Source organism: Taeniopygia guttata, chromosome 1A (assembly GCF_048771995.1).
Source record: "Taeniopygia guttata chromosome 1A, bTaeGut7.mat, whole genome shotgun sequence".
Lineage (NCBI taxonomy): Eukaryota > Metazoa > Chordata > Aves > Passeriformes > Estrildidae > Taeniopygia > Taeniopygia guttata.
The window spans coordinates 49,687,314-49,697,154 of NC_133025.1; the positions used below are offsets into that span (position 1 = coordinate 49,687,314).

Sequence of the window (9,841 nt, forward strand, 5' to 3'; positions counted from 1 at the left end):
GGAAGAGCCCAGAAGGGCACTGCAGAGCAAGTTAGAAGCACAGGTAGGGAGGAAGGGAAGCTATGGTGGAATTAGAGGTAGGAAAGCTGATCACAGGGGTGGGAGAGAGAAGTGACACAGCATGGATGAACAGAAGAGTGGGAAAAGAAAGTTCTTAATATCACATAAGTACTCCAGCTCTTCAAGAAGCAAATGAGGAAAGTGAGTGGGCTCTGCCTCAACCATTCGCCAGCGGAAGGGGAAGCCTCTCACACAGGGGGGTTGTTGCAAGTAAGACAGTACTGAGAATACCACTGGTAACAGAGGGGTTAACCACTCCTCCTGCAGCCTAGTAGGAGCTGGCCCGGCATCCTTCCCTATCCCTTTAATCGTATCTGATACAGATGCAAGGCTGGGGAGGGGAGTCCGGTAGGGAACAAAGAAGCCATTTAAAAAAAATTTAAAAAAGGACAAGAAAACGACCCCGCGCTCCATGGCAGACGCCAAAATGATTGCACAAAGGCACCATTTCAGGGCTGAAATTTCACCGCACCAACGTGATTAAAGGATTCCACGGAGGGTGGGGGGAGAAGGCTGAAGGCCACAGTGCTGCAAATTAACCTTTTCTTGGTAAGGGTGGCCTGGACCAGGAAGCATTTGCGTTCTTCACAGTCAACCCCCTCCATGCACCTGCAAACATCTCCACATCCCCTTTGACCTGTCATTTCACCCAGGGACCCATTCAGCTCTTGCATTATTGCCTCCAAAACCAGCCCTTCCTGTGCACAACAAGAGAGGAAAGATAGACTGGTGCTTTTACAGGAAGCAGTAAGAGAATGACATTCATGGCTGTTACATGAGCCAAGTTCCCAGGCAGGTGGGTATAAATTCCCTTTGGGACATGGATGCTCATGCGCAGGCACCAGCCACACATGGAGCATGATCACTTTATATATAAGTACAAGCTTTAACACAAACTAGTCAGAAATATTATTTCTGGACCAGAGCACAAAAAAATATAAGGCAGGAACCATAGGTGAGGTGCACCTTCCTCCTTCTTCTCTTTAAAAATAGAAACCAAAACCTCTGAGAGATCTTATTCGCAAGATAATTGAGAAAATTTGGTGTGTTCTGCTCAAGCTCAGATCTTCCAGAGAAAGAACCTTTAAGTACACGGATCAAGAAACGAAAACTAGGTGAAGTGATGAAAATCTGTAGCTGGCTGGAAGCCTTTGCAGACTGCAAGGCATCCACCCAACTCTTGACTCAAGCACATTACCTCCCAGCACATCAGAGGTGAGAATGCAGGTACCTGAAGGGGACAGATGACTGATCTTTCACCACAGTATAGATCAAAGGAAGTCTAGGATTTAGCTGCAGTTGTGCCACCGTACGAATCATCAGGGTATGTTAAACTGAGATGGCCTGTCCATCCCCAGGACCTCAGTTCCACTGTGTGTCAGAGAACAGCTGCACCAGGAGCAAGTGCAACAACAACCCACACCTGCCGAGCTGGTGGGACAGCGAGGGGCGGCCACGCTTCCGGCTGGGGCAGTGCCACTGAAAGGGGATCCCCACTTCTGATAAGCAGCAAGGGAGCAGGGAAACAATAGGTGGCTTGATGAGAGCTGCTCTACGATACTCCTGAGAAGCCCCACAGTCAGCACTGGCCAAAGAGGAAATTGGGGGTTTCCACAGCAACCTGTTCAGGGCACAAAGGGCCAACTGTCTAGGGGGAAGCAATGGAGGTGTCTCAGCACTCCTATTTTAAGAAGGGACAGTGGCTGAAGGCTGGAGTCTTTCTGAAGCCAAAGTACCTGCCAGAGCATTTCTGTACAGCGGGAATTTAATTGGGCATTAGTCCTGAAACCAGGGAGGAGCAGTTCTAGAGGAGGGAGTTACTGCACACTTTGGTCTAACTAAAAGATGAGGCCTTCAACAGTGTAAGAAAGCTGAAAAAACAGCATTGCACTCGGCTCCCTAATCTTACTAATACAGTACATGACACACAGAAAAAAAAAATCCCCAGACTGATGGAGACAGCTAAGAAAGTTATCTCTCAGACATATAGGATTGAAAGAGAAAATCAGAGGGCAAAAAAACCCAAATACATTTAATTTAAAATAGGGAGATCTAGAATTTATTTACACGAACGCTACCCAAAATATTAACAACTCTGGAAATGCAAAACCAAAAACAATGGCTGGAATCTGATCAGTCTGTGATAATTAATTCATCCACACCCCAGTCTTCATAGCTCCCATCTGGAAGGTAACGACGGATGATTATGGGGATCTTGCGTGCTCTGAAAGGAAGAGAGAGATGAACAGAAATGTCAGAATCTCCACCCTATCACTTCAGCAGGTGATGGAAGTGAGGTGCTTGGTGGCTCCAATAAGCTCATCAGATTTAACTGAGAGCTGTGCAGCACCAGTGTTTGATACTATATAGCGAGGTCCCAACAAAATTCCGTCATTTGTAGATGCAAAGCACTCAGCACCCTCAGACTATGAACACCCAAGACCTCCCAGACCTCTGATGCTCCTGCAGGAATTCAGCCTAGCGGTCTGAACCCACTAAGAGATAACAATAAGCATCTAACCTTGATGTAGGGGGAAAATATAAATCCAGGTACTTGAAGAACAAATCCACTCTTTGTTTGACAGAAGGTTTTTCCCCACACAACACTATTTTTAGTACCAGGACAAACTGGTATTTACAGAGAAATTTGCATCCTGAGAGCATCAGCTACATTTCAAGAAGGATACATGAAACAGTGACTATTCAGGTACCAAAACCTATTACAGCTGGGGTGGAGCACAGCACCTGCTCACAGTGCTTCCAATTAAAGAGCAAAAAAATTCTGAATACAATTTAACTTCATGAAAGCAGGTTTAAGTCAGCAAAGCATCATCAGCCAGTCTGGAATCCAGCCAGGGCATCAGGTTTTAAGTGTATCAGACTTGAAAAGTAACACAACTTCTTTACATTCAGGGAGGTTGTTTTTCCAGTAGTAAAGTAACTCCCCAATGCCAAGAATTACAACTGAATTTTGGCACAGAACAGGACACACCACCCTGACTTATTTTTCAGAACTCACACACAGGCAGTGACCAGAAGCAACTCAGTCTGAGCCTGGAGATCAGACAGGAATATGACCTAAAGTGCTTTCAGCAATGGCAGAGGGAGCTGTCATAGATAAAAAATCTGCAAGAGCAGTTTCTGTGCACTGAGAAACCGGGGAAGCAGGGGGACAATTTTGTTCAAGGACAGTGACCTAATCAGTAACAGAGTCCAGCTGCTTCCATGTGAACTGGACTTCACAGGAAAACTGTGGGACAGCAGGGAGCTCTGCTGTGGAAAAGTGGGCCTGCAAGTGGTCATCCAAAAGCTGCCTCTTTGCAGTCAGAAAGGACTTATTCACCTTTCTGTAAGCAGGGGGAAAGGACAAGAAGCCAAGCATGGAAGGGTGCAGGAAATAAACATTCTCATCAGCCTGATCCTTATTTTAATTTTTGCTAGCACTTCATTTGAACACAGTTCTGTTCAGCTGGCTGCTTCAAAACAATTCCATTTGGGAAATTAAATCAATTCCCAAAAGATGAGGACCTTGGGATCCCATCACAGAAATAAAGAATACTGGGAACGTGAAGTAGAAGAGGTCCAGAGCACTCATAATCATCAGTTTGCAGGAGCAACTAGTCTGGGAGAGAGCAGCTGTGGAGAAACTACAGGGTGAAAAAAGGAAAAGGCAGCTATAGTGCTCACTGATATTGATGGAAAACAAGGCTGTCTTAGACCAAACTGCTACATGTTGGGATGAGGAGAGGACTGCTGGCTTTACAGAAATCGGTACAAAATCTGTGACTTACTTGAGTTCTTTCATGGCAATGAGCAAGGGGTCTGTCTCTCCTTCCAGCTCCACCATCACAGGGGCACACATCCTAGGAAAAACATCAACAGCCACTTGAGCAAAAACACAGAGAGGGAAGAGCTAAACACCTGCTTACCTGTGTCACCTCTACAACAGCCAATGAAGTAGGGGGGTGGGACACCATCCTGGCAAAACTGATTTGCTCTGTTGTGCACTTGAAGGAGAAAATTCCCCCAGATGGTTACAGACCAAACTTTTACTTCAGCGCTCTTCTTGTCCCATCCCTAGGGCTCTGCCAACCAGCTCAAGCTCAAGGACTGGTCAAATCCACTCTCCTAGTCGCCCTCTGCTGTATACTTGAACATGTAGAAAAGAATGTTTCTAAAATTAATGCAATTAAAAGGTTGCAATTGCTGTAAAATGAGCAGACCTTCTACAGCTCCAACACATCGCTTACATTCTGACCTACTCACAGCTCCCAGGCTTTGATCAGGAGAAGAGAAGGGCTGGATTTACAAGGCATTTTACCTCTTGGAAGAAAAAAATCAGCATTTTGCAAAGGATTGTGACTACACCCATGCCCTGGACAGTGGTGGCAGAGAAAGCTCACGTTATGTGTGGGTGAGGGCATGGGAGCTGCTGCTGGTCTGGGTTCAGAACTGGAAGTAGAAGTTGCTGGTGAAGCAGAACCAGGTGCCAGAGTGTTTTGGATTAAAGGCCTGGCACTGCCTTTATCTCCCCTCATTCTTCTTGCCTCTCACCAACTGAAAGAACATGCATAAAACAGCTTCACAGGCTGTGCAAAGAACAGCTTGCCTGCCTGTGAGCTTCTAAATGATGCACCAGAGAAGCCTCATTATGAAGGTGGATATAAACAAGATGAAACTCAAACCCTTGCCAATGTCTAACATTCTCTCTCAGAAGGTAGTTTCTCAAAAAGCACACCAATATTTATTATTAAAACAAATCTAAAAAGTCAAATGGATTAAGAGCAGCCAGCCTTGACAGCACTTAAAGTAAATTTTAAATGTTATTGTCTATTCTAAATAAGGCCTTTTTATTGCAAATACTTCAAAAACCTTACAGCTACCCACAATGCAACTGCATTTGGAACAAATTTCAGGTTGGTTTCTTCACTCCCAATTCCTACAGCCCTGAGGTATCAACTGAAGTTGTTTTGAAGCATCTCTATCTCAAACATCACCTTTCACAAACCAGTTATGAACTCTCAAGTCCATGCTGACTCTCTGAGGAAAAACAGAAACCAGAACTGTCTTGTCCCATTCCCTAGTAATTTTGTCTGTGATCTAGGAAAACTCACTGTGGCTACTAAATGCTCCCTCTTTATGCACACGTAGCACAGTTTCAGGCAAGGAGAGACACACAGACTTCAGGTGCAATAAAGAGTTAGCTTCAGTTTACCAGAGGATGACATGCAAGCTCAGCAGTCATGCAAAGGATTCAGAAGACCTGGGAATTTTTAAGGGAAGAGGAAAGCGCTAATCAGTGTAAAAGGAGGCACAGCTGCAGCAGTGCTGGGGACACAGTGGGCAATACTCACGCTATCTGCAGGGCACGAGTGCCCAGGACTCTGGCTCGCTCGTACTTGGTCATGTAGGGGGTCGTGATCCGCTTCTGGTTCGCCTGCTGCCGCTCTCCTGAGGGCAGAATCTCCACGTTCTCCTGTCCCTCCTGGGGGAAACAGACCACGCCGCTGCTCAGCCGCACCCGCCACCGAGGCCGAGGTGTGGGGGGAGCCGCTGAGGCCTCCCCAGCCACAGCAGCCGCGCAGCCAGGCCGCCACGCGGCCCTGCGAGCGGCACCCACCTCCTCCGCGTTCTCCAGGTCCTCCAGGCCCTCATCCTCCTCCACATCGTCGAAGTCATCCCCGTCAAAGCTGCGGGAGAGACACACACGTCGCACTTGTGGCCGGGCCGCCCCCACCCGCGCCGGCGCCTTGCCTCCCCTCCATGCGCCCGCCGCCCCGCTCCCTCCCTGCGCCCGCCGCCCCGCTCTCACTTGTCCTCGTTGTCAGACATGTTGCCCGCCGGGCGCTCCTGACCGGCACTTCCGGGAGCAACTTCCGGCCGCTGCCGTGACGCTACCGGAAGTCATCCCGCGCCGTTGCCCTGGCAACCGCCGCCGCTGCCCCGTCCCGCCCGTGGCGATGGAGGCCGCAGGGTCCCCGGGCCGCGGCGGGCTCTCGGCGGCGGGCAGGCCGGCCCGGTACAGCACAGGCACCCGGGAGTTCGTGAGAGGTAACGGCGGAGCGCGCCGAGGCCGCGCTCAGCTGCTTGGGGCGCCGGGGTCCCGCCCACCGCGCCTCGCCCCTAAGCAGAGCGTCCCACCGCGGTCCGGCAACCGGCGGGCCCGTCGCCGGTGTTGTCGCCCCGGCTGGAGTCTCCTAAACCCGCATCTTCCCTTTCGGATTGGAGTTGTGAGAGGAGGTGACCCTAGAGCGGGTTCTCCAGCCCGGCTCTGCTGCCTCTTCATCGACGCGTTGTGTTTTTCAGGGATGATGGAGGAGTTGCAGATGACGCATTCCCAGAAGCGATACCTGATGGACTATGTGAAACGTGAGTGAGGCCCCCTGGCTCTCCTGCCCGTTGCTGTGCTGTGGTGTGGAGCTTTTGCATCTCTGCATTCACCCAGAGCCTGCTCGGATGGGCGAATGCTTTAAACCAGCAGCACAGCGGCTGCTGACACATGGGGACAAGGGGAGAGCTGTCCCCACGGGTCACCCAGGAAACAAGGCGTAACGGTGTGACTTGAACCGCAGTCTGTCGTGCCCAGTAACCAGGGTGAGACATCTAGGGCACTGGGGTCTTCGTTTGTGATGCTGCTATAGATTAACAGGTAGATCTGCTGGTAATGGCCCTGAGCCATCCATTCACAGTCCCTCCTGTCTGATTTGCTGTTATTTTTGGTTCGTCCCCCAGGCGGAGATGCCCTGCCCCTTCAGAGATTCTCCCCATCCAGCAAACAGCCAGTAACTGTTTCCTCCCCAGCAGTCTGTCAGCCACACAGGCTTCCAGCTAGACCGCTTCTCCGACCTGCCAGGGTCTGCCAGGCAGGGGATGCCTACACCCGGGAGAAATTCAAGCCACAGCCCACACGTAAGTCAGCGAACACTGATAATAAATACATGGTGATGCCTGGAGCCTCTCTTCTCCTTCTGTCCATCCCCTGCCTCAATCTCAGCAGTGGCAGTGTATCTGAATTGCTGTATCACGTCCTCATGCTCTCAGTCTGCAAAGATGCTTCAGAAACGGATCTCTGAGGGAGCACCTCCTGTAAGTACTCGCTGACTTCTGCCTGCCAGCTGAGGGGTGACAGGTGATAGCGACCTGCACAGTCCCTGAGTAAGGAAGGGGCACTACATGATTTTTTAGCACATAAATGTGAACCACACCTCTGATGTTGGTTTGGTGGGCTCTGTACACCCATGTGGTGCTTGCACACAGTCCAGGGATGGACTGACATTAATGAAACACTTCCTCTGGCACAGTTAGCAGGGAAGCAGTGTGGTCAGGCTCCTCCATGAGGAGACGTGCTGATAATAATGCTTTTTTCCTTTGTCATTCTTAGGAGATTTGGAAAAGGAGAAGAGAAGACTTCAGAACATTTTAGCAACAGGGAAGGATGAGGTGGAGGAGAAAGTGGAGCAGGTGTTCATTCAGAAAAAGGAAGAGGAGATAGCTGAGGCTGACCGGTTTGAAGAATGTACGTCGTCATGTCCCCAGGAGGGAGGCAGGAAGCCTGGGAAGCCAGCTCCCTCCTAGGGCTGGGCTGGCAGCTGTGTTGACAGTAACCTGAAGCACATTACAGGAGGAGCCACAAAGGCCAGTTCCCAAGAGAAAGGACTCGCTGCTGTGACACTCTGATCCAGCCATCCTCACAGAGCTTATACTGACGAGGTTTGCTGGCAGATGGGCTGCCCACACAAAATGCACCCTGCTGGCAGGGGATAGCCTGGGGATGTGCAGGGATACATGGGAAACAAGCTCAGGTACTGTTGGTCCTTTTCCCAGCAAGTATGACTCAACATAGACCATGTCACTTGATAGCCTGACCAGTTTGGGCCATTCCACTCCAGGATCACAGCAGTTATACTAGCAAAGCTTGAATATCAGGCAGAATTTGAGGCAGTGAAAGACTCTGGCCTGCAGTGTATACTGGGATAGCAAAACACTGCCTTATACCTTTCTGTGCTTGAATCTTCAGTGTGTGTGTACAGCCCTGGCAGCCTTTTGCCAGCCAGGGCAGCACAAAGATGGGCATTGCTAGAATAGTGTGTACAAAAGGGATACCCCCTGCTGCAGGGAGCTAGTGCAGCTGATTTTACACAAGCTTGGTAGCCTCCAACACTTGTCACAAGCTGAATGTTGTTTGTGCTGCAAAGCAGCAGCCTGGTCTTGGATGGTTGCAGTTACTGGGTGACACATATCAACTTATAAACCTTAACAGCAGGTTCTGTCTCCATCCACCAACTGGTTTAATTGCCCACAAGCAAAAGAGAATTGTCTACATAAAGAAAACTAGAAAACTGCTGTTCCTGGGAGTCAGGGAGTGGTAAGAAGTTGGGCAGAGGGAACATATCCATTATGTGAGGGACTGCTGAGGTATCGTGATGACATGTTGGGCAAGGTGAGTGTTACAGCAGATATCACCCTGCCTTGATGGGGCTGCTGTTCAAGCAGAACTTTAGGAAATTGGGGGTTCAGATCTAGACAGAAATGTGTTTTCTTGCTTTTTGGCTGCATGCTGTTTCCACAGTTCTTTCTCTTATCCACCAGTGATGAATGAAATTCAAGAGAGGAGGGAATTCCTGGAAGAGATGGAAGCTCTAGGACAGGGCAAGAAGTATCAAGGGGTCGTCCTCACTGAAATCTCACAGGTATGCAAGGGCCTTGGCTGAACAGTGCATGAAGGGAATCCCACATGTCAGAGATCATAAAGCAGAGTCTTCTCTGATATCTGAGCAGGGAAGGGGGCAAAGAGCTGCTTTCCTTCATGGCACAGCTCAGGCATGAATGTGGGGAATGGTGGATAGCAGTTTTCCAGCTTTCTTTCCATCTCTGTGTGTAACTTTATCAGGGAAACAGAGTTTTTATTCTTGAGATTGGCAAGAGAAATAAAAAAAAGCTGCTGGCTTTCTCCCTACTCAGCTCTCCCCCTTTCTACTTTGCAGAAATTGAATGAGATGGAGAGCATTGACAAGAAGAGAAGTGAGGAAATGAGAAATATCATGACAAAAGCCTTCCCTGTTGGGAACAAATCCAATCTCCAAGACTAGGCGAAGGGCAAAACACAGGTGCAATTTGTTCCCACCTATTCTTCCCAGACTCTGGGCATCAGAGGCTAGTCTGTGTCTGTTTCCAAAGAGGGGGCAGCACGATCTGTTGCCAGAAACTAGAAGGCAGGACCAATTTGTACATACACAGTGACAGAAGTTGTAAAATCCTTCCCACACACTGGATCCCTTCTTGCTCAATAATATTAAAGACATGAAAACACACAGCAACAGCTCCCAAAACATGACAAAGCAGAGCCTTCTTTTTCCTCTGCAGTGCCTCAGCAATCCATCCATAGAAATGTCATTCCTTCCCATCTACCCAGAGGTGGAGGTTTCTTGTGACAGCATGATGGTAACACACGCTGACACCATACCTGTAACTTGCTTGCTCCTGGCCCTGTGATGCCAGGAATGTCTCTGGAGGGAGTGCAGCTGTACAGCCTTGTGTAATCACAGCCCTTGGCATTGCTGCAGGTCACTGTGACTGTGACCTGCGGCATCAGCAAACCTCTGGTGGCAGCCCACTGGGCAGGAACTCAGGAACACAGCTGTGCCAAGCAGGGACAGGGAATTTCACCCCAGTGGCTGCTGCTCTTTGCTGTGAACTTGCTGTGATTTTTTGGTTAATGAAAGCATGGTATGCAGAATAGCCACTCTATTCCCATAGAAACTGGAAATGGTTCTTTGCTCAC

The 9,841-nt window shown here is 49.3% G+C and overlaps 2 protein-coding genes across 3 annotated transcripts; one reads left to right on the plus strand and one right to left on the minus strand.

The window, feature by feature from the left end:
• Positions 1 to 2,065: 2,065 nt before the first annotated feature.
• On the minus strand, positions 2,066 to 5,911 carry POLR2F (RNA polymerase II, I and III subunit F). The gene is given in 5 exon segments (NM_001348565.1): positions 2,066 to 2,284; positions 3,852 to 3,923; positions 5,415 to 5,545; positions 5,681 to 5,750; positions 5,873 to 5,911. Coding segments are annotated over 5 exon segments (384 nt in total). The 5' UTR covers positions 5,893 to 5,911; the 3' UTR covers positions 2,066 to 2,193.
• A 65-nt stretch (positions 5,912 to 5,976) lies between these two features.
• C1AH22orf23 (chromosome 1A C22orf23 homolog) lies at positions 5,977 to 9,373 on the plus strand. Of its 2 annotated transcripts, XM_002195831.6 has the most exons (6): positions 5,977 to 6,111; positions 6,367 to 6,429; positions 6,793 to 6,969; positions 7,442 to 7,576; positions 8,650 to 8,750; positions 9,045 to 9,373. In XM_002195831.6, exons 1-6 carry the CDS (start codon positions 6,021 to 6,023, stop codon positions 9,147 to 9,149), a joined length of 672 nt encoding a protein of 223 aa, XP_002195867.5. In that variant the 5' UTR covers positions 5,977 to 6,020; the 3' UTR covers positions 9,150 to 9,373. The 2 variants fall into 2 exon arrangements, with proteins under 2 accessions (XP_002195867.5, XP_072779508.1); XM_072923407.1 differs by having other exon boundaries at positions 5,977 to 6,429.
• The last annotated feature ends 468 nt before the right edge of the window (positions 9,374 to 9,841 follow it).

Bases quoted from the DNA above. Each gene is read 5' to 3' on its own strand.
- C1AH22orf23 (XM_072923407.1), top strand. From the start codon at position 6,021: ATGGAGGCCGCAGGGTCCCCGGGCCGCGGCGGGCTCTCGGCGGCGGGC. The intron at 6,970-7,441 runs GTAAGTCAGCGA...TGTCATTCTTAG, and splicing joins ATTCAAGCCACAGCCCACAC to GAGATTTGGAAAAGGAGAAG. The intron at 7,577-8,649 runs GTACGTCGTCAT...CTTATCCACCAG, and splicing joins GGCTGACCGGTTTGAAGAAT to TGATGAATGAAATTCAAGAG.